The sequence below is a fragment of the Mrakia frigida genome, assembly GCF_051309035.1.
Source record: "Mrakia frigida strain ATCC 22029 unplaced genomic scaffold BDY24scaffold_2, whole genome shotgun sequence".
NCBI lineage: Eukaryota > Fungi > Basidiomycota > Tremellomycetes > Cystofilobasidiales > Mrakiaceae > Mrakia > Mrakia frigida.
The window spans coordinates 119,029-145,947 of NW_027481279.1; the positions used below are offsets into that span (position 1 = coordinate 119,029).

Sequence of the window (26,919 nt, forward strand, 5' to 3'; positions counted from 1 at the left end):
CGTGGACAAAAAACGCGTTGAAACTCTGAAACGGAAGATTTGTAGAGGAAAATTGGAGACGCGGGCTCTCGTCGTCAAGGACGAGGTCAGACGCGTCTCCTTCCTCTCTGCTTCTCTCTGTTCGACCATGATTTATTCTCGAGTTTAGACCAAGTTTTACAGTTCTCCTTATGATACACTCATCCTCTTGAGTAAAAGCACCAAAAAAGTCGTTGAACGCGTCTGCCCTTGACGCGAGAGCTCGATCGACCTGAAACCTCATTTCACTTTTGACGTCCAACTCCTTCTCCCTCCCTCCTTCTCTCCCTCTCCTCCTCTTCCCTCTACACTTATCTCTCTCGCCCCTACTTTAACTTCACCTCCATTTATACCTTCGGCCAAGGTCGCCTCTCGCCATGAATCCCTCTGGACGTTCTACGTACCATCCTTCCGGAGACGCGACCTCTTCGTCCTCCTCTTCAACATCTAGGCGAGTCGTTTGGAAGGGAGGGATCTCTGTTCGAGACGAGAACGACAATCTCAAGACTCTTCAGGGTAAGCTATACCCCTCTCTTCACTCTCTACTAACGTTATATCCAGCGAAAAGCTGTAGTGGAACGAGCTCAAGTTTTCTCTTCCTCCTCACTCTCGCGTCCTGCCTTCCTCCTTCCTTTGAGCTGACCTCCGCTCTCCTTTCTCTCTAGGCATCGTCTTCCAAGCTCCCTCTGCTCTACCCCTCCACCTCTCTTTCTACCCTCCCACACCCACTGCCTCTTCCCTCCCTTCGAACCACATCACTCCTCCCGTTGGATCCATCGATTCAGAGCAAGCCATCTCGACCTTCCCTTCCACTCCTTCAAACGTCGCCACTTCCTCCAAAGTCACCCTCGACACTCCCTTCGGAGGAGCAACAGGTGGAGAGGACTCTGGGAACGAGGTCATCGATGGAATCCTCAAGTGTAGAAGGACCAAAGCTTTCTTGCTAGGTCACGCAACGGTGGAGGTGCCCAAGCTCTACGGGTTGAGGTCGAAGGAGGAGGATTTGGTTTCGGGTGTCAGAGTGTGAGTTCATCTTGTCTCTTTTTTCTTCACCTCATAGCATGAACGGAGGTCTATGCTTTCGACGAACGAGCGTTTGGGAGGAGCCAAAGCTCGTGTACTTGTCGAGAGCGAGCTCGAAGAGAAAGAGAAGCTCACTCAACCATTCCTCCCTTCCTCTCTCTCCCTCTCTTTCCCTCCTAGTATCGCCTCCCAATCCTCAACCGAAGCCATTCGACACATCCAAGCTCTTCTTATCCCTCCTAAGCTCAAGCAGCCCCAAGCTCTCGACAGCTCAGGTCGAACTCTACGAGGAATCATCCTCTACGCTCCCTCAGACGACAACGACTTCAGTTCGTCTCTTCCCTCCTCCCCTCATCTTCTTATCTCCTCACGCCTCGTCTGACTGCTTCCCCCTCCATCTTGTCAGGTTACGCTCCTCCTCGTCTTCTTCTCTACGGAATCAAACACACCTCTCCCAAAGACCCCAAGAACAAGCCTCGACTCCTCCTCTTCGTGACGCTCTACCAACCCGACGCGCCCAAAGAAACAGCCCACCTGCCCGCCAGGAAACGACCCTCTCTTGCCATGAAACCACCAGCGATCTTACGAGCGGCCGACGACGAGGACGAGGAGAGGGATCCACTTCCGGAACCGACGAAGAAGAGGTTCAAGGATGGGATGGGACGAGGAGCGTTGCTGCATCGCCTTCCTCCTCCTCCGCCTCCGCCAGTACCCGTTGCGAAGAGGAAGGTCTTGGCTTCGATAGGAAAGGGAAAAGAGAGGGAGGGGAGCTTGGTGGGTGCTGGTGAGAGTGCTGCTGAGGTCGGAGCTGGAAAGAGGAGGAGAGTCGAGTTGGACGGACGAGAGAGCGAGGTGATTGTACAGAGGGTCGAGACGAGGGAGTTGGAGGTTGTGCAGGAGAAGGTGGAGTTGAGTATAGAACAGATCAATCGAAACGTGAGTCCCCGAATCCTCTTTCCGTTTCCACTTTGACGTCGACTCGAAGGACGCGTCGAGGCTTACCTTCCATCGCTCCCCTTTCCCTCGCAGACCCTTCGCTCTCAAGTCTCTCTCGCCCTTCTCGCCAAAGGCGTTCCATCAGATCATCACGAACTCAAGACGCTAGGACAGTGGATTACGAGAGGCGCTGGATTCTCTTTGGTTCGTCTCGCCTCTCCTTCTCTCTCGATCTCGCTTCGATCCGACTCCGATCTGACTGGTATGATTTTGCTCGTTTTCTCTCTCCTACAGCGAGATGTCTTTACGTCTCAAGTTCTTCAACCCGAGGAGATGTCGGAAGCCATCGAATCTCACCTCGACTCGTACCTTCCCAAGGAATTCAGGACGTCGAAACCTCGGAGAGCCGAGACCGTCGAGGCTGGCTCGCAGACGGAGGAGAGGGTCGTGGTGGCGATGTCGACTCAGACGACAGAAATCGAGGTGGAGGCGGAGGGTGAGGTCTTGATGGAGGAGCCTGTGGTCGAGGAAGACGCGTCGTCGATGGAGGAGGACGAGTCGTCTCTCGCTGTCGGAATCGTCGAGGCGGAGCCATCACAACTTCCACTGGAACTCGGAGGAGCCATTCTTGTCGTCGTCGAGCCTCAAGAGGATCCCATCGAGGCGCCGTCAGTCCAGCAGCAGGAGGAGGAACACGCGTCTCCCATCGTCGTCTCCCAGCTTCCAGCCCCCGTCGTTCCCTCGCTCCCAGAAGTCGGCATGCTTCCTCCCTTCTCCAGCTCCCGACCTTCACCCAGACGAACTCGAGCTCGAGCATCCTCCGCCTTCTCTCCCCTCCCTTCACCCACCGCAACCACCTCAGCACCAATCGAACCTCTTCCTTCGCCCTTGGTCGCCCTCGCCATTCGTCAAGGCTCCGATTTGACTCCTACGCCATCTTCGGAAACGGAGGAGGAGGACGCCTCAGAGGAGGAAGCTACTACTCCCACGAAGTCTCGAAGCGGACGAACGAGGACTTCGAAGCGAGGAAGGAAGATCGTGTTGTCGTCGCCTCTGAAGCAGTCGCAGGTCGCCACGCAACCTGAGGAGGAGGAGGAGGAGGGTGTCGAGGAGCCGGTTGTTGAGATGGAGGTTGCGGCTGCTTCGATGGAGAATGAGGCGGTAGCAGAAGAGGAAATCAAGGAGCCGGAAGAGGTCGTCGTCTCAGTCGTCGAAGAGCAACAGGACGGACCTTCGGAACTCGACCAACCTCCTCCTCCAGCCCCAGCACCTACAGTTCGTCGAACCTCATCTCGACGAGCCTCCGCCGTTGGACTCCCATCTCCCATCGAACCCACTCTTCCTCTTCTCCCTTCGCCCATCGAACAGGTCTCAGCAATCCCTCCCTCCTCCTCAGCCGCCGCTCCCTCCGAACCCATCCTCCCACCACCCAGCTCTCTGCCGTCTCCCTCTTCCTCCCTCACACCCACCAAACTTCCCTTCCGTCGAACTCGATCCAATCGCTCCGCTCTCTCGTCGAACCACGACGCGTCGAGTCCCGTCACTCCCCAAGGCTCCGTCTTCGTCACCGAGATGGAGGTCGAGGTCGTCACTCCTACTGCTTCGACGTCGACTACAAGCAACAAGAGGACAAGGGAAGGATCGAGGAAGCTACAGGCTGGAGTTGAGCAACCAGAGGAGGAGGAGGTGAAGACTCCGACGCGAGCGACGAGGTCGAGGAGAGGGTCGGTGATGCCGGTGGAAAATGGGGTTGTAGAGGAGGTGAAGACTGTTAAGAGCAAGGGGAAAGGGAAGAAGGTTACGAAGAGGGGGAAGACGGCTGAGGTTGAGACTGAAGCTGAGGCTGAAGGGGAGGGGGTTGAGGAGGAGCAGGTGATGGAAGGAGTGGTCGAGGAGGAGCTGGTGGTGGTCGAGCCAGTCGCCCCGGAAGTGGAGCTCGAAGAGGGAGAGATCTTGGAGGAGGGTGAGATCCTGGAGGAGGTGGTCCCTCAGGTCTTCGTCGTCGAGCAGGAGGAGGAACCCGTCGTCGTCGAGGAAGACATCCAGGTCGAGGTCGAACGCGTCGTGGTTCCTCAACCTCCTCCCTCTCCGGCGCGTCTCCCTCTTTCGGCATCCCTCATCAACATCAACATCGATCCCACTCCTACAAGCATCATCCCGTCCCCTCTTCAGCTCTCAACCCTCCTCGACAAGGGGAACGTCGAGCTCTCCGAGATTGTAACCTCAACGCCCTGCTCCTCCCTCTCCAAACCCGTCGATTTCCCTCCCTCTCCTCCCACGTCAACCAAGGATCTTCCTTCGCCTCCCGTCGTGGCCGACTTCCCAGCAACGGAGAAGGAATCACCCCCTCCGGGTGTACCCTCCCTGCCCACCACCTCCTCTTCGACTCTCCTCCCTCCTCCTCCCGCACCCACTTCCAAACTCGCCCTCAACTACGAATCTCCCTCTGACTTTCCTCCTGCTCCTCCCATCGAAACTACCGAGGTCCAACAGGCAAGCGTCGAACTCGCACCCGCTCCTCCTCAACCCGTCGTCGCCATCGAGGAGGTTTCGAAACTCGTCCCCGTCGGAGTCGCTGGAGCTGGAGGCAAGAAGAAGAGAAGTCTCCCACCTCTGCCGAGCGAGTACGAGGACGTCGACAGGAAATGGAAGGCCGGAGTGATCGCGAAGGTCACGACGAAGAGCAAGACCATCCAGGAGGAGGAGAAGGTCGTCGTCGTCGTCGCGGTTCCAGCTCCCACCATTCCCGCTGCCAGGAGGACCTCCCTCGTCAAGGAACCCTCTTCGACACTCCTTGCTCCCATCAGTCTTCCAGCACCAGCATCAGCTCCTCCATCCTTAACTCCCCCAGCACCGACGAAACAGGTCGTCGCGCCGCTCGCCTCCCTCCTCGCCGCGTACTCCTCCGACGACGAAGACGAGGACGACGACGACGAGGTTCTCCCTACCGCTGCCGGCGTAGTCGCTCAGGAGAAGGAGGTCGTCGCGTCTCACAAGGAGGAATACACGCCCAAACTCGTCGTCGATGACTTTTTTGTTGCGGAAGAAGAGGATCCGAAGGCTGTAGATGGAGTCGCAGCGGGTGAGAGGGATCCTACGATGTACTACACGGACGAGGATAGCGACATGAGGATGGAGGATGGGGTTGGCGGGACGGTGAGGAGTGTGAAGAAGGGCTGGTTCTAGGTTTGAAGGGGGAGAGGGTCGTGGGCAGTTACTACGTTGATTTAAGTTTCGGTTAATGTCTCTTAGCTCTCCCGTGTGTGCTAGAGACTGGCAGTCCTGTAGACTTCTGCGCTGAGGGTCTGGTTGGATGGAGGAAGAGCTGTGAAAGGGAATCGAAGACAAGCAACTTGCGTTCGTTCTGCCTTCAGCCCTCCCTTCTTACCCTCGCTGCCTCGATTTCTCTACTGCTTTATACTTCTCAATACGCTCTGCCTTTTCAGCTCAATCAAAGCCTTTTCCGATGAGAGAAGAATTAACAGCCCGAAGTAACTCTCTCTCGGCTCTTTGATTTCCTCGAAGTCGAAATCGCAGAGTCCTTTCCTCTCCTCGACGTCCAGCTCCTCTCCCTTCCTTCCTTCTCTCCCTCTCTTCAACTCCCCTTCTCACCACCACCCTCCAACTTTTTTGGACTTTTTCTTTGCCATCCATCTTCCTCGTAATCTTCCGGACCTCCTCCAGCAACTTTCAGTCGAACAAAGGGGAACGTTCATTCTCTAGGAGGCTTTGAAACCAGGTCAAGAAGGACACTCTCGAGCTCAACACCGTCCGAATCGACTCTCTCGCTCGCGATTCCAGGGAGATGAAGGTGAGCTGGTTTGCATCCTCCCTTCATTTTCAGGGACACCTTGCTGATTACCTTCGATGCTTGACTATCTGTAGTATCTGCTCCAAGCTTTAGAAAGTCGACCTGGGAAGGTAGGACTGAGCGATCAAGAGTTGAAGCAGCTGCTCAGTGACGTTAAAGATGGAAGGGTAAGCTCTCTCTCTCTCTCTCATCTAGACGCTGCCTTGGAGCAGAAGGGCTTCAGGTCGCTCGATCACGAGAAGGATTACATGTAGATCTCGAGAGCTGACTTTGTTTTCTTGTTGCTTTCTTTTGGTCGTGTGTCTCGTTGTTGGTTCGCGTTTTGGGCTCAAACAGGAAACGAAAGGAAGCGACGATTGGTACGAGAGTTTGGAGAAGGTTGTGCAGGAGCTAAGATCTACAGTAAGCAGATCCCCGTATCTTCACTCTATTTGGAGCTTGGAATCGAGCGGTAATGATCTTGTAGAGAGCTGACACGCTCTCGCTCTCTCCTTCCCTTCGCATCCGAACCTCACCTCTTTCTTGTTCCCTTCAGCCCGAAGCTCACTGGTTCCTCAAGCCCGTTTCGAAGAAGGATGTTAAGGATTACCACACTAGTGAGTACCCCAGCATCAATTCTTGGATCAGGAGATGGCCCACGGAGCTCGGGAGACGATGCGTGTTCGGACCTGAAGAGACGAGACGAGCTGACTTTTCGTCCCTTCCTTTCCATCAGTCGTCACTCGTCCGATGGACCTTGGAACAGTCCTCAAGAAGGTCAAATCTCACGTCTACAAGTCCAAATCAGAGTTCAAAGAAGACATCGATCTCATCTGGGAGAACTGTCTTCTCTACAACACTTCAACCGTTCGTTCAGCCCTTTCCTTCCCTTCCTTCGACCTGTTTCCGTTTCTTCCTCCCGACCCTGGTATCACTTTTTTTTACTGACTCGATCATCGCCTGTCCTTTCATGTTCAGACCCATCCCATCCGAAACCAAGCCATTCAGATGAAACGGAAAGCAGACCATCACCTCGAATTCCTCGTCGACGCGGCTGCTTCTCACGACGACCCTCTCGCTTCTCTCGGAATGGGAAAGGACGAGGAGGATAGCGACGAGGAACAGGCTACTGCTACCAAGGGTCAGGTTGGATTGAAGCAAGCTGTCGGTGGACTGGCTAAGAGGGAGAGGGAACGTTTGGATGGAGAAGCCTCGCCCGTTGGGAGGAAAGCGTCGAAGGTGAGTTCGGATCGCGTCTTCCTTGTTCTCCGTCCCTCTCGCTGAGCTGACATTCGCTCTGCTTTCTTTCGTTGCTAGATCGGAGGAGGAACTCCAGCACCAACTCGAGCTCGTTCGCCAACCATCACGTCTCGTCGTCCTCTTCATCGAACAGCATCATCCATGGCCAAGTTTCAAGAAACCGACAAGTCTCTCGAAGTCGCCTCCCTTCCCATCGCCGGTCCCTCTCGAACTCCAAGTCGTCGACACGTAGCAGCTAAACAAGCAGAGGCTCTCCGGCAAGCTCAGTCTCACATGGGTGATCTCGAACCTCCGTCGTGGGAACTCAGCGCCGGTCCTTCGACTTCGACGTTGACTTCGTTGGAGGAAGCTGGAGGTGGTGCTCGAGGAGAGGAAGTGGAAGTGAAGTGGTGGAAAAAGATTGCTCAGGAGGACATGTTGAGGTCTGGAGTACCCGATACGGTTGGGATGGTGCAGGATTTTCGCAGACGTCGGAAGAAGGGAATAGGCTCTGAAAAGGGGAAGGAGAGAGCTTGGTGAGTTTTCGAATCCACGCCTTTTCCCTTCCTTCCCCATCAGTATCTCACCCATCTCTGTTCGATCTTCTTCGGCAGCGAGGTGAACCCTCTTCCGACGTCAACCAAACTCCCTCCTCCAAACACCACCTCGACCTCGACCTCAACCTCAACCTCCTCGTCCTCTTCTTCGTCCCTCTCCTCCAAAATGCACCAAAACATCTCCTCCCTCCAATCCATCCGTCGAGCTCATCGAAAGATCCTCGACCTCACCACCACTAGTTCCAAGAACGACCCTTCAGAAGGTCCTCGGATCAAGTTCGCCCGTCTCGGGAAGGACAAGGACGCGGTCGACATCGACGACGCTGAGCGGGAGAGGAGGAGGTTGGCGATGGAGAAGGGAAGGAGAGAAGCTTTACCGATTGAAGTTGGTGGTAGGAGTGGGAGTGGGAGCAGGAAGAAGAAGAGGCTACCGAGGGATGTGGAGGTTTCGAGGGAGGAAGCGATGGAGGGGATGAAGAGGACGGCCGGGGAGGTGCTGGCCCACGTCGGGTTTGAAGGTGAGTTTCTGAGACGCGTCGTTCTCTGACGGATGAGCTGGAGCTCGAGCTCGAAGGGCTGACTCTTTTGTTGGTGATCCAGGTGGGAGTCAAGCAGCCGTCGATACTCTCACGGATGTGTTCTCCAATCATCTCGTGAACCTGGGACGGACGATGAGGTTCTACCTAGATAACGAAGCTCACACGATGACTCCTGAGGTGTGTCTCTCTTTCTTCTCTTTCTTCCCTTCTCGATACTGATCACCAACGTTTCGCCCTTCGTTCGATTCCAGGAAATCATCCTTCACACCCTCTTCGAGAACGGAACCACCCAGATCCAGCAGCTCGATCGCTACATCAAGGACGACGTCGAGCAATACGGATCGAAACTCTCGGACCTGTCGAAGAAGATGCAGCAGGCTTATCTCGAGTCGGCGGAGGTTCCAGTGGTCGAAGACGAGTCGATCTTCAACGGAGATGGAGAGGTGTTTGCGAAGTGAGTGTTTCGGCTTTCTCCTTTGCGATCGCGTTGATCCTTCGAGATGGTACTGACTGCTGTTGACCTTGCGCTTTCCACTTTGCAGCAACTTCGTCGAGGACCTCGGAGAGGACTTCTTCGGAACTCGAGAGCTGGGTTTGGACGCGTCGGCGATGTCTGTTCCTTCTCGGCTGTTTCGAGGGAAGGAGAACGAGTATCGACTCACGAATGGGTAAGTGCTATCTTTCTCTTCTCCTCTACTTCTCTGGCCGAAAGACCCTTCGCTGACGGCTGTTTTGGTCTCCTCGTCGCGTCGTCTCACTCTCGACAGCCCCTTCGGTCCCACCCTTCCTTTCCCACCACCACAACCCTTCGTACCTCTCGCCCTCTCCTCTATCCCATCCCAAATCGGCCTTCTCCAACCCTTTTACCAATCTCGCTTCCAACAGCTCGCAACCCTTCCACCACCTCCTCCTGTGCCCGCTTCTCCTCCGCCTCCGCCGCCTCCAGCTCTTCCTTCGACTCTTCCTTCCCCACTTCCGACCACCAACGGCCACTCTACTACCAACGGAACAGACGAGTCTACTCCCCTTCCTATCGTCTCAATCATCGACGCTCCTCTCGAACCACCACTACCAACTCCTCCCTCTCCGATCCTCCCTCTGGAACTCCTCGACGACGCGTTCGATCCTGTCCTGCTGAGGAAACTGGGTCCGTCGGCGGAGATTCCGACGCTTGGGAACGCCTCTGGAGTAGGATCGAAACGGAAGCAGTCCGCGGGTACGGCGAAGGCGGCCAAGTTGGCAGCTGAAAACGCGTCGGGAGGAGGAGGCGAGGAGGAGGAGGACGGTTCTCCGGCGAAGAAGAAGAAGAAGACGGACGGACCTGGGTGAGTTTTCTCACCGTCGCTCTCTCTTTTCTCTTTGTCTCTTTCGTCCATCCGAGCTCCAAACTGACCAAAGTTCTTCTTCTTTCTCTTCCCTCGACCAGCAAGGGGAACTTGAAGAAACGCACCTTGAATCTCGCCGAAGTGAACCCCGACCCGAACCCCAACCTCGACCCTACACCCTCCTCACAAACCGGTCGCAAACCCAACGTCTCCAAGAACAGCTCAAGGGCACCATCGAACCCACCTCCTCCCGCGGTTCTGCAAACAAACGGGAACTCATCTGCTCACGTGAATGGAACGGGAGGATTTGCGAACGGGAAGATGAACGGGATAGTGAAGGCTGAGCCTGTCTAGCTTTTGATGGGGTAGAGGAGGAGAGGGAGAGGGAGAGGGTCGAGGGAGGAGAGAGAGGGGGTCGTTTTCGTTCGTTTCTCGAAGTTGCTTTTGTGTTGTTTTGTTTAGGATGTGCGCATGCGGAGATCGATTATCTCGCTTTCGCTCGAGTCGGATCGGGGATGGAAAGACGGACGAAGAAAGAAGGACTTTTCCCTTCACCTCGGAGCCGCTCGTCCTCTTCTCGTCCAGAATGCGAGCTCGTCTCGTCCGCGTCGCGTCGATCATCGTCTTCCTTTGTTGTTTCTCCCACGTTTCACTTGTTAGCTTAGGTTGTTTGGAAATGAGCTTAACTTCTCTTTCTTCCCTTCTGTTGATCTCATTGAGTGCAAAAGGAGAACAAAGGGGACGGGTGAAAGTCGACTCGGTGATCATCTTGAGCGAAGGCGAAGTTCAGTACTGTTCCTTTCGATCTAGACATCCGAAACACACACACGATGATTCGTAGCATATTCCCTCGGCAGTAAAACCCTCTCGTCCCAACCACCGAAACTCAACTCGACTTCCTTCTCCTCCCTCGTCGTCGTTCACCACGTCGGCTTAAAGCAGAGGGGTTTGTGACTCTTCCAGTCGGCTTTTTGATGTTCTGTAAGGTAAGAGGAGTAGTGAAAAGGTCAGCCTTGACGTTCAACGAGAGGGGAGGAAGAAAGGGCAAACCCTTCGAGCAATAGCGAACTCCGAGGCACTGGTTGAGGGACGCGTCGTGAGAGGAACGAAAGTCAGCCAAAAGACTACAAACGAAGAGAAAAATGCGTAGATGAACTCACCCTCGAGCAAGCCATCATCTCTTCTCCGTCACCCAGCTTTGCACAAGGGGAGCAATCCGAGGCAGCCTTCAGTGCCGCTCGAGTCGTCTCGCAGGCCCACCAGACCTGCATGACCTGGTTCTCTTGAGGAGAGGATAGTGATCTCCTCGGATCGCTCACTCCTTCAGCCATAGAGACCAGCAGATCCAGCCCATATGCCTCCCATGATCCTTTAGCCTTTAACGAAGCTCGAAGATGCGGCTCGTTCTCGAACCGAGACGCGACGGCGAGGAGAGTTGTTTTGCACTTGGGAGGAAGCGATGGGAAGGTTTTGGAAGCCGGTAGGTTTGTGCAGAGACCAAGGACAGTATAAACGACGACCTTGAAGAGCTGGACCATGTTTCTCGGACCTCCTTTGACTTGCTGGAAAGGAAGGAAGACCAAGAAATGGGAGGGGAGCGAGGGGGGAGTTCAGCCGGCGCCAGCCAAGCGCGCGATACATAGAAAAAGACATATGGAAAGAGCGTACGTACCATCATTACATCCAGGATATCCCTTACGTCTCCCAGGGACCCTGAATACGTAAGATAGAGGGCACAAGCTTCGTCTGGGAAGTTGCGAACGAAGCGAGAGAAGGACGCGGTTTTGAAACTGCAGGCGAGGTAGAGGATGTTGAGGTATGAGTTTGGCACACAAAACCCCTTCTCGGACACGATGGTACGTATGAGGGACGGGAGGAATTTCGAAGAGAAGTCTTCCTAGAAGATATCGAGCGGAAAGGGGAAGAGGTGATCAGCCTCGAGCGCGGAAACAGGGAGACAAGTACTTCTGCTGTTCACTGACGACGTAGGCTTTTTGCTGCTCGTTAGAGATTCCCATTAGCTGTCAGAGTAAACCAGTAAAAGTAAGCTTGGTACCGTAGGGAAGCAGAAGAGCAGAGGAGGGACTCACGAACTCGATGTGCTCGCCAACGCCGTCGTCCAGCTTGACTGTCTCGTCCTTGGACATCTCGGATAGATCTGCGGCAATCCCATTCTCTGAAAGACCAAGCAGATGACCCAGCGCGATTGGGGAAGGTGTTTCCATCTTCGGAGGAGGCGAGATCGAGGGGGGGAAGGGAGAGTGAGTGAGGAAGGGGAGAGGAGGGAAGGAAGGGGAGGCAGTCGACGTTGAGCCCAACTTCGAAAGTCGTTCCTCTCCCCTCCGTTTTGAAACCTTCCGCAGGCATGTTTTTATTTTTCTTATCGACTGGGACCTACCCATAGAACTAGCCTTCAACCCAAGTACCAAGATCTTCCAAGAGGAACGAAGAAAAGGGAGAGACGACGGAACCTGAAAAGAAGAGAGGAAACGCGTCGAGCGGAGGGCTCACTTCAACAAAGGAGCGTCGAAGCTCAGCGAGCGATGGAAACGGCTTGGAAAGAGAAAACCGCAGAAAAGAAGAGATTCATCCGAACCCTCTAAGAGGACGAGAAATGGAAGGGGGAGTGAAAATGTGTCTCGACGCTCGAGAACGTTGGCAGGGAGGAGGAGAGCAGAGGAGAGGGAAGAGACGTCGAGCTTGAACTTTCACCTGCCATCAACTTCCACCCCCTTTCTTTTCGACAAACCTCCAGTTTTTCTATTCACTAAGCTCTGATTCGACAGAGCGGCATCTTGTAAGTCCTTTTCCTCTTGAAGAGGTCAGAATCTCTACCTTCCGCTGACCTCGTCATCTCTCCCTCCTCAATCTCCTCCCTCCCTCCCTGGCCCCAGCTCTCTTCCAACCTCTTCCTCCTCCTCCTCCACTTTGACGGTTTCGATGTTCCCATGAGCTCTCGAATCAACGATAGCCCCATCTTCGCTCTCCCATCACCCGCTCTCTCGACAGATTCGGACTCGGACAGCAACAACATCATCGACCTCAACCCTTTCAACCACTCCCCTCCTCCCCGCTCCTCCTCCTCCTTCGACCAACCTTCCCAACCTCCTCTTCCTCCTCCAGATCAAGCAGCAGACGACGCCTTTACCACCCAAGCCTCAGAATTCATGCGTAGAATCTTCGCCATCGTCCCTCCCTCCTCTCCTCCTCCTTCAGCAGTCTCAGCTCTCGTTCACAGGTCGTCGACGGCTCCTTCCTCTCCGAGAAGGAGCGCGGAGAGGGATCTCAATAGAGTGTCAGGGGAGAGTCAAAGAGGAGGAGCAGGAGTTGTAGAAGGAACGCTTTCGGGTATAGGGAAATGGTGGGCTGGAGACGCGAAGGGGAAAGGGAAGGAGACGGAAACCTCGACGTCGAACGTCCCTCGAGGGAGTCTAGACGGATGGATTGGAAGACCCAGAGATTCTATCAGCTCGACACCATCCACTCCAACAAAGGCGAAAAGTCCACCATCCCTCCTATCCAACTTCCCAACCTTTCCATCCACCCTCGACGATCCCAAGACGCCTTCGTCCGAGCTCACCGAAGAGCTCGCTTCAGCCCTCCTCACTCCCCTCCCTGGCCTACCAGCAACACCTTCCACCATCACAGCCCAACTAGCAGACGGTCTTCCCGACTCTCCAACCACTCCCAATCGACCTCGTACCCTCTACTCTTCCTCCACCTTCCACGCTCCTGAGCCTCTCACACCACCGCCTCAAGCTCACCTCGTCGCTCCCTCCTCCCCTTCCACGACCTCCAAACTCCCTCGCACCCGAGTGGCACCCCCTCCCCTCCTCTTCTCGCCATCCCTTCATCGTCCAACACCCCTACCAGCAACGAGCTCGCTCATCAGAGGATTCGAACGCGATTTGGCCGCCTCGTCGTCGTCCGCGTCGTCGCTCGGACTCGGCTCCTCTCCTCGGCCAACCCTCCAGCGAAGCATGACTCTGAGCAGCATCGATTCTCTACGGACGTTGCAGACGAGAGGGTTCAGTTCGAGTGACGGGGGTGGAGGGAAGGGGATGGAAGGGACGAGTGCTTGGTGGAGAGAGCACAAGAAGCTCACGGACAACATGCTGGAGAAGGAGGATCAGGGAGAGACAGTCGAGGAAGAGCAGGAGAATATTCAGAAGAGGCGTGAGTACCTCGTCTTGCTTCTTTGAAGCGTTGGGAGAAGCAGGAAGCGGAGGATGAAGGGACGAGAGCTGACTTTCGACGCGTCTTTCCTCTCCTTGCCCTTTCACTTCTTGTTTTCGATGCTTTGCGCATACAGACACTCCTCCCAAGAATCCCATCGTATTCTGTCATGGTGTAAGTTCACATCTTGCTCCATTCTTATCCTTCCTCGAGTCCTCTCATCGACCTGACGCGTCCCGTCTCGTCCCATTCCTTTCTTCCTCTTCCTCTTTCTTCTTCTTCAGCTCTTCGGCTTTGACATCCTCGGCCCAGCATCCCTTCCGCCTCTTCAGATCTCGCACTGGAGAGGAATCCGAGAGATCCTCGAAGCCAACGGAGCCGAGGTCTTCATCACTCGCGTCCCAGCCACGTCGTCCATCGAGGAGAGAGCGAAGATCCTCATGAAGTCGATCGAGGATCGATATCCTGGAAGGGAGGTCAACCTCGTGGGGCATTCGATGGTTAGTCCAATCTCTCGTTCTTGAGATATCACTGGAGTCGGAAAACTGGGAGCACGCACGCTGAACTCCTTTCGACGCGTGAAAACAACAGGGAGGTCTCGACTGTCGGTTCCTCGCATCAAGACTCAAACCCACCTCGTTCAAAATTGCTTCTTTAACCACCATCGCTACTCCTCATCGAGGATCTCCCTTCGCCGACTACGTGATCAACGAGATCATCGGTCGTGAGTCCCGTCGTCCTTGCCTCGCCATCTTCTCTCTCCCTGACCCTCTTCCTTCCCTTTCCTCCCCTCCAGGAACCCACTTCCCCGCCTTCCTCAACCTCCTCGACGTCCTCCGTCTCCCCAACCAGGGCGACGGCGCCGCGTTCGATGCCCTTTCGACGGTTTCGATGGCCAAGTTCAACGAGGAGACGCCCGACGATCCAGAGGTCGATTACTACTCGTGGGGAGCCCAGTTCGAGCCGAGCTACTTCAATACGTTCAAGTGGCCTCATAGTGTGATCTTCCCGATTGAAGGGCCGAACGATGGATTGGTTAGGTACATTTTGGGACGAGGGACGACCGAGTTCGGTTTGAGACGGGAAGAGAGACTGCGACTGACCTCCTTTCCTCTACTTTTCCCATTGCGCTTGGTTATGCAGTGTAAAGAGTGCTGAATGGGGGAAGTCGTTGGGTGTGCTGGAAGGCGTGAATCATTTGTGAGCTCTCGTCGTTGCGTCGTCTCTCCTCCCGTCCTTCCTCGACACTGATCCTGTCGTCGTTCTTGTTCTTGATTGCATCGCAGGGATCTCGTCGGATGGGTGAACCAAGTTCGGTATACTCTGTCCGAGTGGGCTGGGAAGCCGATCGCCTTCAAACCTGCTACTTTCTGTGAGCAGCGTCGTCTTCGCGTCTCTCTCTCTTCTTTCTTCGATTTTGTCGCTGATCTCGCTCCCTTCTTCTTTCTCCTCTCTCTCTCCTTCTCTTCCGTCTCTCCCAGATCTCGAGCTCGTACGTCTTCCTTTCTCTCATCCACCTCCTCCTCGTCGAATCTCTCCTTCCGACTGACCTCTCCTCCCTCCCTCCTTCTCTCCTTCCCCTCAGGCCGATTATCTCGCCGAAGCAGGTCACTAGATATCGCTCTTCTTTTTGTACACGGTGCATTTGCTTAGACGAACTCTCTTATCATGATTTTTTTTGCTGCTATCTCGTCCCGGTCATCTCCCACGAGTCGCAGCAACGGCGAGATCGCACGGACCTCATCGGTTTGTCTCTCCTTCCTTCCCTCCAACAACGACCCACCCCCAACCCACTCTCTCTCCCTCTCTCTCTCTCTCTCTCTCTACCAGTCCTTCCTTTCTTCAAGCGTTTCTTGTCCCAAACAGCTCGAGCATAGAAACAAGCAGCGACGAACCTTTCAGCCGTCAGCCGGAACAACCACCACGACCCTCCTTCCCTCCGCTCTCTCTCTTCCTCTCTCTCACCTTCACACTTCCAGCTCAGCCATCATGGCCTCGTCTTCTTCTTCTCCTCAACTGTTCGTATACATCTCCCTTCTCTCTCTCTAATCCCCGTCGTTCGCTCGTCTCGCTCGTTCGAACGTCGAGAACAACGCCCAAGCTCACCCTCCTCCTCCTTCCTTCCTTCCCTTGTTCGTTTCCTTCTCGTTGCAGATCCGCCTCCGTGACTCGAATCCTCTCGCTCTCCAACTTTCCTTCTGAACTCAAAACGAGGGATCTTATCGCTGCTTTCTCAGAGTGGGATGGGAGTGCTACGGGAGGGCAAGGGGGAGGAGGAGGGTTCAAGGTCAAGTGGGTGGACGACGTGAACGCTATGATTGTCTTTCAGGACGCTGGCGTTGGTGAGTTTCAAGCGTTCTTCTCTTTATATGAGCTCTATACTTGGTTTGAGCAGCAATGAGGGCTGTAGAACGAAGAAGAAACGAGAGCCAACGAACGATCCGAGCTGACCTCCTCCCATCTCCTCCCTTGCCCTCTCTTCTTCCTTGCTCGTCCCTCGCACGCTCGCTCCCAGCCAAAAAAGCCTACCTCCAAACGCTCCTGCACCCTCACCTGTCCCTCTCCCCTCAAGTCGTCATCCGTCCTTATGACGGTCCAGACGCTCAAGCCATCATCCAATCCGTCAACGCTCGAACAGGCCCTCTTCCTCTCCCTTCTTCCAGCATGAACGGCGCGGGACATCACAGTCAGGCTTCTTCGCTTTCCATGGGAGGGAACGGGCAGAGGAGAGGACATGGTGGAACTGGAGGTGGGAGTGTTAGCGGGATGGGGTGAGTTCCGATTGCGTGTCCTCGCTCGTTCAAACGTCGAAGCTCACTTCCTCTCCTTTCCTTTCGTTTCTCGCAGATCCTTCTCCCTCCCTCCCAACCCCACCAGCAACGCCTCCCCACCCCTCACTCACGCCAGGAACCCGTCCTCCGGCGCCTTCGCCTCCCACACGAGGATGGGATCCATCGGATCGGGTCAGGCCTCTTGGAACTCCACCAGCAACCCGAGTCCTCCTCTGGCCAACGCGACCGTCGTGCCTGGAAGTGGAGTGGCTGCGAGAAGGGAGAGTCAGAGTGGAGGAGGAGGAGGAGCGGACGCGGCGTTGGGAGAGGTGAGGAGGGCGTTGGGGTTAGTTGCTTCGGCTGGGTTGGCGAGGACGGGCTGAGAAGGAGGGAGCGAGGCTTTGGTCTCGTAGTCTAGTCTAGGCTGCTGTTCTCCTTCTTCTCCTTCCTTTTTTCGTTTTTGCTTAGTTCTCGGTTGATCGTCCCTTTTTTGCTTGCTTTCTCGTTCTCGTTCTCGTTCTCGTTTCGTTTTGACTCGATACGACTCTTCGTCAATTCGTCTCTCTCTCTCTCTCTCTTTCTGCTTACTCGCACACTCTCTTATGCCTTTCTACTCAAACCGAAAGTGAACTCAGCGCTATAAACTCTCATCAAAAGGCATCCACCCCGAACAAATTCCTTCTCCAGCATCGCAGAAACACTTGACTCGTTTCGGACGCGTCGTCGCTTTCCCCTCCTCCTCCTCCTCCTCCTCTCCATCGCCATAATCCCAAACGAGCTCCTCTCCAGCGTTGACCTCCCTGAGCGCGAAGAAGGCGATCCGAGGGACGGTGCGGTGGGTGGGCGTGCGATGGACGGGGAGGGGGAAGACGTTCGGGGAGTGGGAGTGGTTGAGGAACCGGCTGAGACGAAGGGCAAAAAGTTTGAAAAGGTTTGAACGAGGGCAGGTTGGGGATGGAAGAAGAAGAAGAGGCAGAAAGGAAGGAAGAGGGAGGGAGGGGAGGGAAGGAAGGGTGAGTTGAGGAGCGAGCGAGAGGAGAGAGAGAGAGAGAGAGAGAGAGAGAGAAAGCGAGAGAGAAGGATCTGCGTACCCTATGCCTCCTATAGTCCTCGGATCAACGTTCACTCTCCCATTGGAAGTTTTCATACTGCGTTTTCGAAACCCAAACCAAACCCAATCAGCGAAACTCTTCTCTCCTCTCCTCTCCTCTCGACGCGTCTTGCCTTTCTCGCACTCACCTAAAGATATAATTCCCTCCACCACCTCCCTCCTCCTGCTTCTCCCACCTCCTCCTCGCTTCCACCGTAGAGATTAACTCGCCGTCGTACGTGCATACGAACGATCCTTTCGGTAGATGCACGAGGGTTGAGATTCCGAGGGAGGCGATGGAGGAGGAGTGCAGTCGGAGGGTGGGAGGGCTGGTGGGACGAGAGGAGGAGGAGACGTTAGGTGGAGTTGAAGTGAGAAGAGAACAGAGAGCGTACGGTTGTATAGAGGAAGAAGGTTGAGGTTGCGTGAGACGGTTCTGGCAGGACGACGAGGAGGGACGAGAGGCACACGCGCAGAGCGGACCGCACTCGACGAGGGGGAGGTGAGGCGGGTGCGGGAGGGAGAGGACTCGTGAGGAGGAGGAGGAAGAAGAGGTGGGTGATTTGGGTGGTGGTGGGATGAAAAATTGACCTGGAGAGAGAGAAGAGAGGAGAGGTTAGGACGCGTCGAGCTCGAGGAGGGAAGAGCGGGAGAGGTCGAGCTTGCCCTGGGAAGACGAAGCAGAGGAGTCAGGCGTCAGTTTTAGAGCTAAAGGAGGAGATTTGTAAGGAGCTCACATAGTCTTCTATACATTCACAGCTCCTGCCCTCTGCATCAGGTTCTCTCGAGCAGATCCTTCCCTCCGCACAACAGGAGCAGCCTGGAATTTCGTTCTCTTGCTCTTCTTCTGTAGGGATTTCAACCAGTTCTTCTCCACCTGGATGGACAAGATCATCGGTGTACTACACGTTCATCCCAAAAAGAAGCAAGCAAGGCGATGAGTTTCCGAAGAAGAGAGAGACGACGAACGAAAGAAGGGAGGGAAGAAGGAAAGGTGAGCTCACAACCGTCCAAACTTCAAAGAGTTTCTCCCTCTCCTCCTCGGTGAGATCAATCTGCAGAGGAAGCACAAGCGACGGGTCCCTCGTATAGATCATACTGAAATCCTTGAAAGTTTTACTTTTTGAGGTCGTGACTGTTGGGAGGGCAACAAAAACGTGGCCTTCATCGACGGATTCGAACCGAGCCGTTCCTCCCTTCAACCATCTCCCTCTCCTCCTTCCCTCCTTTTCCCCCTTGACTTTTCTCGACTCGACCTTTTCTCTTCTTGGACATGCCCGACGAAGCCGCCGAAGCTGCTCGGATAGCCAAAGTAGCCAGAGCAAAGGAACTGGTGAGTTCAGAGAGAAAGAAAAGAAGGAAGCGAAGGAAGGGGAACGGACGAGCTGACCATCTCTCGTCGTTTCGTTTCCTTCTTTTTCTTTTCTTTCAGCTGAAGCAGAACCAAAAGAAAAAGAAGAACAAGAAGGCTAAAGGAGGAGCACCAGCAGCAACAGGGGAAGGTGCCGCCTCTGAGGGATCGAGTACACCAGCAGCTCTGTCTCCTCCTCCATCGGTACAGGAGGAAGCTAGTCCGAGAACGAGCGTCGATGGAGGGGAAGACAGGTCAGTACATGCATTTCGGGCTTGAGTTTCAACGTGGGAGCATGTCGTAGATGCTAGTCCACTAGGGGATGCTCTTCTCGAAGGTGTGGGTGGGACGAGAGGGAGCATGGATCAAGGGGAGGAGGATAAGCTCGCGAGCTCATCAAGGTTCGACACCTCGTCTCGTCTGGATCGAGAAGGCGCTTGAGCAGAGCGTTTTCTTGCTCAGTAGCTGGGTGCTCCTCAGTAGCTGCTAGGCTCTGCCAGTAGTTTCGTAGAGTAGAGGCTCTTGAGCTTGCAGCTCTTGAAAGAACCGGAAGGAGGACTGGGTCTTTCCGTCGAGCTGGCAACCCGATCTCCTTCCCTCTGTTCCTGTCGTCGCTCGTCTCCTTCGTTTGCTGAGGATCGTCCTTTTCTCTTTTCGTACTTCGCAGCTCTCTTGCTCCCGAATCCGTCTCCACAGAACCTACATCCCCATCCACAACCGCTCCATCCCTCCCCTCCTCTCCTCGCATCGACGACGACCACTCTCCCTCTCCCTCTCCTCCTCGAACTCCAACATCCAGACGACCGTCTCTCGCACCAGAGGCGTCTCTTCCAGCAGAGGAACCTACTATAGTCATCGAGGAACCTATCGAGGAAGAACCCGAGGTCTCTGAGCCTCCCGTCGAAGTCGTCGAACCTCCTCCAACGTCAACTCCGTCCGTTGACGTCGACGAGCCATCACCTCCTCCTTCTGCTCCTGCTCCCGATATCGCCTCCCCTTCCTCCCCATCTCGCATATCCTCTCCACCCAACGACACCTCCGATCCGGAAGCTCTTCAATCCCTCCTCCTCGCTCAAAAACAAACCATCTCCCTCCTCGTGGGCGAGAAGTCGCAGCTGCTCGCTCAGGTCGCTCAGGTCCCTGCTCTTCAAAAGGCGACGACGACGCTCACCTCCGAGCTCTCCGAGTCCCGATCCTTCACCCAGCGGCTTGAGACTCGGGTGGAAGGTCTAGAGAAGGAACGGAGAGGGCTGGAGAAGGAGGTGGATCTGCTAGTGAAGCGAGGGAAGGAGCTGAAGGAATTGGAGGTTCTGAAACCGGAGGTGGAGAAGCTGAGGGAGGAGAACCGGACGATGGGAGCTGCGTTGAAGGAGTTGAAGGAGAAGGTGAGGGAGGATAGCGAGATGGAAGGTGGGAGGGTGCAGGAGGTGGAAGGGTTGCTGGAGAGGGTGAGAGCGAGGGAGGGGGTACTGGAACGAGAGGTTGGAAGGCTGAAGACTGTGAGTTGGACTTTCATCTCGGTTTCCTGCTTCGATGCTGAAAGCTGACTCTATCTCGACCTTCCGTGAACTCGCAGACCTCCCAAGGACTCGAGGCAACGAACAAATCCCTCTCGTCGAAGCTCGACGACGCTCACACCACCGTCTCCGAGCTCGCCACCTCCCTCGAGGAGAAGGAGTCCGCTCTCGCCGCCTTCGAAGCTAGCCATACCGAGCTCAAGGACGCTCACTCGGCTCTTGAAACCTCTACCTCCACCGCCACCACCTCCCTCTCCTCCCTCCAAGCTTCCACCACCACCCTCACCAACTCTCTCAACGCTCTCAAAACCCAACACTCCGCTCTCGAAAAGACCCACGCCAACCTCGTCCTCGACCATCAGGCTCTCAACTCCCGTTCGGTTCAGTCGACGTCGCGGCAGCACTCTCTGCAGGCCGAGAACAACCTCCTCATCGATCAGCTGGACGAGATCAAGAAGAAGCTGTTGGAGGTGCAGGAGGAGAAGATTGAGCTGATGGAGGACGTGCAGAGGAGGGATGCCGAGGTGGATAGGTTGAACGAGGTCATCGAGGTGATGGAGCATGAGAAGGCGGTTGCCGAGGGAGAGAAGGAGGTTTTGGAGGCTAAGATGGCAGATTTGGAGCAGCAGTGAGTGTCTTGTTGTCTCGTTTCTTGGTTCCCGTTCCGACGCGTCGTTCTGACTCTCGTTCGTGATGGTTTCCCTTCCTTTCTCTCGCAGGGTCCTCGATCTCAGCAACGAGCTTCAATCCAACATCGACTCCTTCGCTTCGATGGAGAAGGAACGTTCCGAGCGTCTCCGAATCACCACCTCGACCCAAGCCCAACTCGAAGAATCCGAACTTCTCGCCGACGAACAAGGCGTCGAGATCCTCGCTCTCGAAACCACCATCGCCACTCACGAAATCGAGATCGCGGCTCTCAAAACCACCGCCGAGGAGGAGATTGCTCGTCGAGAAACGGCCGAGGCTACGCTCAAGGACACCAGCGAGGAGCTCATCCGAGTCAAGACGAAGCAGGATCTCGAAGCGACGATCTCGAACTCTCGGAAGCAGACGGCTGGGAACGACGACGACGACGACGACAGTTCGGAGCAGGCCGAGTCGGGCGTGGCGGAGATGGAGAGGGAGAGGGAGGAAGGGGAGAAGGTTGAAGGAGAGGAGAGCGACGAGCAGAGGAAGGAGAGGAGGAGGAAGAAGACCGAGTCGGATCAGCAGTGGAGGGATTCGGTTCACACCCAGCACTCCCTCGATCTGTCGACCGCTCGATCCCAAATCCGATCTCTCGAGTCGTCCCTCTTCCAAACGGAACAGAAGTCGTCCAGGTCGGAACGGAAGATCGCAGATCTCGAACAGGAACTGGCCATCTTGCGACAGGTCCAAACGACCATCACCACCCCTGCTTCGTACGACCCGTTCTTCTCCCCTGCTTCCCACGCCTACGCCAACAACAACAACGGAGCTTCCTCCCCCTCCCCGTTCAACTTCAACTCCACTTCCAACCCCAACCCCAACGGCTCCAACACGCCCACCCGTCGTCCCTCGATGCACCGTCGTTCCTCCTCCGCTTCCTCCTCAGCCTACAACCCGGTCCCTACCCTTCCAGCACCGTTCGAACCCCTCTCCCAACGAGCCGTCGACGCCGATCTCCCTCCAGCTTCCCGTCACGCTCGAAGGGTGTCGCTCTCGATGCTGAAAGCGAGGATGGATCTCACGGGAGCGGGAGGGATGTTGGGCGCTCCTCCGACGGGGACTGGAGCGGGAGCGCCGAGGAGTCCGATGATGATGGGTTTGGTGGAGGCGGATAGTCGACCGAATAGTCCGCTGGGAGGCGGGTTCAACAGGAGGGAGAGTGCGAACGCTGCGTCGGGGATGGGAGGGGAGGTGAAGAAGGCTCCTCAGTTTAGTGATAAGGAGAGTTTGATTTGGTGTAGGTGTTGCGAGGGGGATTTGATTGTTATTTGAGATGGCTTTCTAAGTAGCTGGTCGTCGTAGTTGTGTTGCTTCTTCTTCTTTTTCTTTTCTTTCCGCGATGCATTTTGTTTTTTTGTTGCCTTTTTTTGCTTCGACGTGTGACTCTCGAGAGGTTTGTAACGACAAAAAACATATCCCCTCTCTCCTCCATCTCGAAAGTTCTAACTTCCTGCTTTCCAACCCCCAATCTCCAACCCTCCCTCAAAAAGGAAGAAACGAACGACTCTCATTCCTCCTCCTCATCGGACCTTCTCCCACTCGACCCTCCCCCCTTCACTCCACCCCGTCACTCCCCACGCCACCCCCTCTCCTCCTCCAGCCCAAGGCCCATACGTCGAAACCACCACCAGATACCTGCCCTTCTCCAACCTCTTCCTCGGCGTGACCACTCCGCAAACCGCGTCGTCGTACGGACCCGTCGTGAGGACTTCGGCTCCGAGGGGAGACTTGGACGTTGGGGAGGGAGGAGGGTGGAAGATGGTTAGATTCAGAGGAAGGGGAGGTGGTGGATGGGAAGGGTTGGAAGCGGAGGGGAGGAGGGAGAGTCGAAGGCTGTGAGGGGAGGGAGGGAGAGTCAGTTTGGGGTTGAGAGGAAAGAGATGGAGGAGCGTCAGGGGTCGCACAAGATCTCGCAGGGTTGAGAGAGAGTTATCTTGTAGGTTGGGTTAAGGTGGTAGGATTTGAAAGTCGGGGAGCCGAAGGAGGTTCGTTTAGACCTGGGGACGGGAGAGGAAAGAAAAGACGCGTCGACGAAGTCAGTTCCGAGAGCCTCCCAGCGAGAGAAGGAAACGAAAAAAAAGGGTGCGAGCTCACCAAACCCCTTTGATCGTCCTCGAGAACATCCCAGCTCCCTCTTGCGGTATCGGTTTGAGGTCAAGGGGGAGGGTCGATTCGACGGAGAGGGTGAAGGGCGTTTCTTGTTTCGGTTCGAAGGTTGATAGGACGAGAGTGTAGATACCGGCTGCGAGAAGGAGAGGGAGTTTCAGATCATGCAGGAAAGAAGGAAGAGTCAGAAAGAGGAAGTAAATTAGGGAGAGAGAGAAGGGAGGGAGAGCGGAGAGAGAGAGAGAGCAGAAAAACGGGACGAACGAGCAACGCCCTTCTTCCCAGCCAAAGCGACCGAGTCGTTGTACAGTCCCGAGTCGGCTAGAATATCTCCTTGAATGACCCTGATATGCAAGGGAAAAAAAAAACAGACGCATCAGTCCGAGAGAGCGAACCCAAACGAGCTCGAATCGAAAGCCAACTCACGTCGCCACCCTCTCTCCCTTCGCCCAAAGCACCATCACTCCGACAGGAACATCGCTCTTCTCCGTCTCCAGCATGACCTTCAGCTCAGCCGTCGCTCTCGAGGTCGAGCTCGAAGCGTTCGTCGTCGGTGGTGGTTTGATCTCGAGTCGAAACGAAGGGTTGTTGAGGAACGTTGGATGTCGAGCGCTTCCTCCTGCTGAGCGACCGAGGAACTCGTTCTTGATCTGCATTTTACACGAAGGAGGAAGATAAAGGTCGACTTTGAGCTTCGAGGAGAAGAGGATAGGCAGAAAGGAAGAATAACGCACGTTCAAACGGAAAGGCAGCGGAGGAGGGACGTCCGAGAAAGTGAAAGGCGACAAGGACGAGTAGCCAAAGAGGGAGAATCGAGATTCGATGGGTGGGCCGTCTCGGGAGAGAACGATGGTGATAGGCGAGGTTGGAGAGGTGGGTTTGATTCGAAGCTGCGACAGAAAAAATCAAACGAGAGGAAAGTCAGTCAGTCCGTCTCGACGGAACGAACGAGCGAAGAAAGTAGAGGCAGGCCTACCAGCACGTGAGGACTATCAGTGAAAGTTCCGCCCTTTCCACTAGCCCCTCCAACTCGAGCTACACCTTCTTCGAAGGTCTGAAGAGAGATGAACTCCTTCGTTGAATTCGTTGACCACGCTCCGGCCTGGGTGAAGTGACGCGTGAGGAGGAGCCAGATCTCGTTCGTCGACGTTGGATGGAAGATAATTTGAGCGTGAGAGCCTAGATTGTTGAGAAAGGAACGGTCAGAGCAAGCTCGATAGAGAAGGAGAGAATCAGAAGGAGGATCGAAGACGAACTGATGGACGTCGAAGAAGGAGAAGACGAAGAGCTGCTAGCCGTCGTCGAGGGGGCTTTCCAGTCGCTGCAGAAAATGTGAGAAGTTAGAGTCAGAATCGAAGAGACTTTGGGGCGGACAAGGAGGGAAGGGGGCTCACGAATGAACACTCTTGATCTCCTTGAACAAGCTCGGATCCCAATTCAGGTAGATCGCGTCGAACGTCGCACAGACTGTTTCCCAACTGAGGATGAAGGAGCCTGGCAAGGATATACCATATTTAAAGACCTGTCAGTCGAGTTTTTACGAAGGGAGTCGGAGGAGAAGAAGAAGGAAAGACGCGTCGAATCGAACTCACCATCCTCTCCAATCCCACTCAACGAATCCCTGAGCTCTTTTGTCCAGTTCCCACCATCGAATCCACTCTCTCCATTTCCCGCGGAAAGCTCCGAGCTAGTCCGACTTTCTTGTCGATCGTGAGCTTCCCGTCTTGCTCGTCTCCACGGGTTGAGGATCTTGAGTTCGCGGCGACCGTCGATTTCTCGGAGTTCTGTGGAAGAGAAAGAAGACGAGATGGAATCGGTCAGTCCTGCGAGTTAGATAGGTAAGTTTTTGATCGAAAGCGACCAGAGGAAGAAGGGAACGAACCCTGAACGGCGTAATCGTGTCGAGAAATCAGGCCGGTGAGGGAGACCTCCGAGGCTGAGAGTTTACCGGTACCGATGGTGAGAAGGCAGTGACCTTGATCATTAGAGATAGGAAGGGAAAGAGAGCGGTCAGCGATGTGTGAGAGAAAAAGAGGGGAAGAGCGAAGACGAACCTGCTAAGAACGCGTCGAAGAGACGAGACCAGGTCTTCTCGCGCTGAAAATCGGCACTAAAGATTGAGATTGAGAAGAAACGAGAAGGGAGGTCAGAAAAGAGAGAGGAGAGAGGGACAGAAGGAGGCGAAAGGGCTAACGACTTGATTCCAATGGTCTCCGGTATCCATCCCGTCATGGCGTGAAGATCGATGCTCGAGTTGCTGAATCACCACCATCACCTAAAAGAGTCAGTTTATCCCGTTTCGCTTTTCGAGGTTCTGTCCCCTCAGCACGAGAACGAGCAAAGAAACGAAAAGGACTCACGACCCAGGAAACTCCCATCCGCCCATCACCTTCAGCCACCCCTTCTCCAACAACCTCAGCCCCAGACCTTCCTCCTCCTTCCTCTTTCCGGCGTCCACTCGCATCCCTATCGACTCGCCCGAGGCAGAAGAGACGGGAAGAGCAGCATCGATCGGTACGCGTCGCCAAGTGCCGTTGATGAAAAGACGAAGGAGATGGAGGCCGTTGGGTGAGGAGGTAGGGGAGGAGTTGAGTTGCGGGTGGAGGGTTTGGGAGAGGAGGGACTGTGCATGAGCAAATAGATGGTGAGCGAGTGGAGCGGATGTGTCGTAGGAGGGGAGAGGAGGAGACGGTACGAACAGGTCTGGAAGACGAAGGAGATGATGATGACCACCCGAGAGCCGCTTGAACTCCAGCTACGAAACTACAGTCTCCTATGGCGTCTTGTTCTACTAATTCTGGACGGAGGTGAGGTGACCAGATGGGTGTGGAGGGTGGGAGGGAAGGAGGCAGGGCGTAGGACGCGGAGAGGGAGGAGGGGAGGGGTGGTTGGTTTGGGTCGCTAAGAAAGAGATGGGAAGCGATTAGACGGGAGCTGGGTTAGCTCGAGTAGTGAGAGAAGTATAGGAAGACTGCGAGACTGACGAGTAAGATGTTGAGCCAGTAAACTCTGAAGCGAGAGGATCCTTCCAACCGGGGAAGGTGAGCTTGGACGAAGGAGTCGAGATGGTGGACGATTGAAGCAGATTTAAAGCTTGGGAATCTACAGGATGCGGAAGCGATCACAATCAGCTATCCTATCGACCAATTTCCCAACCTCGAATCACTTTCCTATCCGAATAAATGAGCTCGAACTGACCAGGATCGCACCTTCCCTTCCCTCCCTGCACTCTCACTCCTCCTTCTCCCTCCTTCGATTTGAGCACCTTCTTGACTGCATCCGCCACTCTGAGCACCTCTGCGAACTCTGTTCGGATCTTCTTCTTTTCAGAGGGATCCTGAACCTGACGAACGACGAGGGAGTAGAGTTCTGCCGCTTTGAGGTAGAGAGGGAAGGCGAGAGAGTGAGAGGAGGAGGACAGGTGAACGTTGGCTTTGTGGTTGAGCGAACGAGCTTCGGTGAGATTAGAGTGGTACGAGAGGGCCATTCCAAGTCGAGAAGGCCTAGATACGGGTGGGGGAGAAGTGCTGATAGTTTGTGGAAAGAGGGAAGGGAGGGAAGAAGAAAGAGCTTGATGAGCTCGACCTTCCATCGGAGAGACCCCGATCGAGCTGTGCTCTCATCTTGCTGAGGTGATCTGTTTGTCGCCTTGAAAAGATTCATAGATGGAACGCGAATGAAAAATCAGAACTTGGAGATTTGGGACAGATTTTCCTGAGCTTTGCTGCCCAAAATCGTGCTCAATCGTCAGAACTGGGTCTCTTCCCTTGACCGTTGTTGTGCCACGACAA

The 26,919-nt window shown here is 55.0% G+C and overlaps 8 protein-coding genes across 8 annotated transcripts; 5 read left to right on the plus strand and 3 right to left on the minus strand.

Moving 5' to 3' along the window:
- Positions 1-274: 274 nt before the first annotated feature.
- Positions 275-5,465, plus strand: BDY24DRAFT_89856 (uncharacterized protein). The gene is made up of 6 exons (XM_076645222.1): positions 275-534; positions 684-1,041; positions 1,222-1,370; positions 1,448-1,977; positions 2,071-2,181; positions 2,272-5,465. The coding sequence occupies exons 1-6, from the start codon at positions 396-398 to the stop codon at positions 5,161-5,163; spliced, it is 4,179 nt and encodes a 1,392-aa protein (XP_076500554.1). The 5' UTR covers positions 275-395; the 3' UTR covers positions 5,164-5,465.
- A 62-nt stretch (positions 5,466-5,527) lies between these two features.
- Positions 5,528-10,109, plus strand: SPT7 (SAGA histone acetyltransferase complex subunit SPT7). The gene is made up of 14 exons (XM_076645223.1): positions 5,528-5,788; positions 5,863-5,955; positions 6,125-6,190; positions 6,324-6,384; positions 6,504-6,634; positions 6,746-7,006; positions 7,085-7,542; positions 7,621-8,081; positions 8,164-8,279; positions 8,354-8,556; positions 8,645-8,770; positions 8,870-8,912; positions 8,988-9,427; positions 9,529-10,109. The coding sequence occupies exons 1-14, from the start codon at positions 5,783-5,785 to the stop codon at positions 9,779-9,781; spliced, it is 2,718 nt and encodes a 905-aa protein (XP_076500555.1). The 5' UTR covers positions 5,528-5,782; the 3' UTR covers positions 9,782-10,109.
- A 238-nt stretch (positions 10,110-10,347) lies between these two features.
- On the minus strand, positions 10,348-11,574 carry BDY24DRAFT_367972 (zinc finger MYND domain-containing protein; the record flags this gene model as incomplete). Its single annotated transcript, XM_076638000.1, has 7 exons — positions 10,348-10,406; positions 10,478-10,505; positions 10,588-10,623; positions 10,747-10,989; positions 11,100-11,324; positions 11,410-11,448; positions 11,518-11,574. The coding sequence occupies 7 exons, from the start codon at positions 11,572-11,574 to the stop codon at positions 10,348-10,350; spliced, it is 687 nt and encodes a 228-aa protein (XP_076500556.1).
- Positions 11,575-12,138: 564 nt separating this feature from the next.
- On the plus strand, positions 12,139-15,272 carry BDY24DRAFT_374735 (Alpha/Beta hydrolase protein). The gene is made up of 10 exons (XM_076638457.1): positions 12,139-12,224; positions 12,322-13,603; positions 13,740-13,777; positions 13,888-14,103; positions 14,195-14,327; positions 14,400-14,643; positions 14,747-14,803; positions 14,890-14,975; positions 15,085-15,095; positions 15,189-15,272. Exons 2-10 carry the CDS (start codon positions 12,376-12,378, stop codon positions 15,216-15,218), a joined length of 2,043 nt encoding a protein of 680 aa, XP_076500557.1. The 5' UTR covers positions 12,139-12,224; positions 12,322-12,375; the 3' UTR covers positions 15,219-15,272.
- Positions 15,273-15,378: 106 nt separating this feature from the next.
- Positions 15,379-16,897, plus strand: BDY24DRAFT_374736 (uncharacterized protein). Its single transcript, XM_076638458.1, has 4 exons — positions 15,379-15,621; positions 15,758-15,945; positions 16,119-16,374; positions 16,451-16,897. The coding sequence occupies exons 1-4, from the start codon at positions 15,593-15,595 to the stop codon at positions 16,755-16,757; spliced, it is 780 nt and encodes a 259-aa protein (XP_076500558.1). The 5' UTR covers positions 15,379-15,592; the 3' UTR covers positions 16,758-16,897.
- Positions 16,898-17,005: 108 nt separating this feature from the next.
- On the minus strand, positions 17,006-18,598 carry BDY24DRAFT_374738 (uncharacterized protein). Its single transcript, XM_076638459.1, has 6 exons — positions 18,469-18,598; positions 18,202-18,366; positions 17,860-18,056; positions 17,614-17,793; positions 17,466-17,522; positions 17,006-17,276 (listed from the first exon to the last, which is right to left on the minus strand). Exons 1-6 carry the CDS (start codon positions 18,559-18,561, stop codon positions 17,012-17,014), a joined length of 957 nt encoding a protein of 318 aa, XP_076500559.1. The 5' UTR covers positions 18,562-18,598; the 3' UTR covers positions 17,006-17,011.
- On the plus strand, positions 18,480-22,387 carry BDY24DRAFT_374739 (uncharacterized protein). Its single transcript, XM_076638460.1, has 6 exons — positions 18,480-18,508; positions 18,593-18,797; positions 18,897-19,069; positions 19,483-20,314; positions 20,392-20,960; positions 21,052-22,387. The coding sequence occupies exons 2-6, from the start codon at positions 18,738-18,740 to the stop codon at positions 22,292-22,294; spliced, it is 2,877 nt and encodes a 958-aa protein (XP_076500560.1). The 5' UTR covers positions 18,480-18,508; positions 18,593-18,737; the 3' UTR covers positions 22,295-22,387.
- RIM13 (Rim13p) lies at positions 22,310-26,685 on the minus strand. The gene is made up of 17 exons (XM_076638461.1): positions 26,327-26,685; positions 26,113-26,230; positions 25,828-26,029; positions 25,489-25,751; positions 25,323-25,385; positions 25,183-25,238; positions 25,011-25,103; positions 24,721-24,912; positions 24,523-24,622; positions 24,385-24,449; positions 24,105-24,307; positions 23,863-24,018; positions 23,555-23,778; positions 23,393-23,472; positions 23,117-23,264; positions 22,927-23,019; positions 22,310-22,855 (listed from the first exon to the last, which is right to left on the minus strand). The coding sequence occupies exons 1-17, from the start codon at positions 26,613-26,615 to the stop codon at positions 22,543-22,545; spliced, it is 2,658 nt and encodes an 885-aa protein (XP_076500561.1). The 5' UTR covers positions 26,616-26,685; the 3' UTR covers positions 22,310-22,542.
- Between the last annotated feature and the right edge of the window lie 234 nt (positions 26,686-26,919).

Bases quoted from the DNA above. Each gene is read 5' to 3' on its own strand.
- BDY24DRAFT_89856 (XM_076645222.1), top strand. From the start codon at position 396: ATGAATCCCTCTGGACGTTCTACGTACCATCCTTCCGGAGACGCGACC. The intron at 1,042-1,221 runs GTGAGTTCATCT...TTTCCCTCCTAG, and splicing joins TTGGTTTCGGGTGTCAGAGT to TATCGCCTCCCAATCCTCAA. The intron at 2,182-2,271 runs GTTCGTCTCGCC...TCTCTCCTACAG, and splicing joins GAGGCGCTGGATTCTCTTTG to CGAGATGTCTTTACGTCTCA.
- SPT7 (XM_076645223.1), top strand. The intron at 5,956-6,124 runs GTAAGCTCTCTC...GGGCTCAAACAG, and splicing joins GTGACGTTAAAGATGGAAGG to GAAACGAAAGGAAGCGACGA. The intron at 7,007-7,084 runs GTGAGTTCGGAT...TTTCGTTGCTAG, and splicing joins TTGGGAGGAAAGCGTCGAAG to ATCGGAGGAGGAACTCCAGC.
- BDY24DRAFT_374735 (XM_076638457.1), top strand. From the start codon at position 12,376: ATGAGCTCTCGAATCAACGATAGCCCCATCTTCGCTCTCCCATCACCC. The intron at 14,328-14,399 runs GTGAGTCCCGTC...CCTCCCCTCCAG, and splicing joins GATCAACGAGATCATCGGTC to GAACCCACTTCCCCGCCTTC. The intron at 14,644-14,746 runs GTACATTTTGGG...TTGGTTATGCAG, and splicing joins CCGAACGATGGATTGGTTAG to TGTAAAGAGTGCTGAATGGG.
- BDY24DRAFT_374736 (XM_076638458.1), top strand. From the start codon at position 15,593: ATGGCCTCGTCTTCTTCTTCTCCTCAACT. The intron at 15,622-15,757 runs GTTCGTATACAT...TTCTCGTTGCAG, and splicing joins TCTTCTTCTTCTCCTCAACT to ATCCGCCTCCGTGACTCGAA. The intron at 15,946-16,118 runs GTGAGTTTCAAG...GCTCGCTCCCAG, and splicing joins CTTTCAGGACGCTGGCGTTG to CCAAAAAAGCCTACCTCCAA.
- BDY24DRAFT_374738 (XM_076638459.1), bottom strand. From the start codon at position 18,561: ATGATCTATACGAGGGACCCGTCGCTTGTGCTTCCTCTGCAGATTGAT. The intron at 18,057-18,201 runs GTGAGCTCCTTA...TCTCTCTCTCCA, and splicing joins GTGAATGTATAGAAGACTAT to GGTCAATTTTTCATCCCACC. The intron at 17,523-17,613 runs GTGAGTGCGAGA...TCGAAAACGCAG, and splicing joins GGAGGGAATTATATCTTTAG to TATGAAAACTTCCAATGGGA.
- BDY24DRAFT_374739 (XM_076638460.1), top strand. From the start codon at position 18,738: ATGCCCGACGAAGCCGCCGAAGCTGCTCGGATAGCCAAAGTAGCCAGA. The intron at 19,070-19,482 runs GTCAGTACATGC...CGTACTTCGCAG, and splicing joins GTCGATGGAGGGGAAGACAG to CTCTCTTGCTCCCGAATCCG. The intron at 20,961-21,051 runs GTGAGTGTCTTG...TTTCTCTCGCAG, and splicing joins ATGGCAGATTTGGAGCAGCA to GGTCCTCGATCTCAGCAACG.
- RIM13 (XM_076638461.1), bottom strand. From the start codon at position 26,615: ATGGCCCTCTCGTACCACTCTAATCTCACCGAAGCTCGTTCGCTCAAC. The intron at 25,386-25,488 runs GTGAGTCCTTTT...GTGGTGATTCAG, and splicing joins GGATGGGAGTTTCCTGGGTC to CAACTCGAGCATCGATCTTC. The intron at 23,779-23,862 runs GTGCGTTATTCT...TGTAAAATGCAG, and splicing joins CGCTGCCTTTCCGTTTGAAC to ATCAAGAACGAGTTCCTCGG.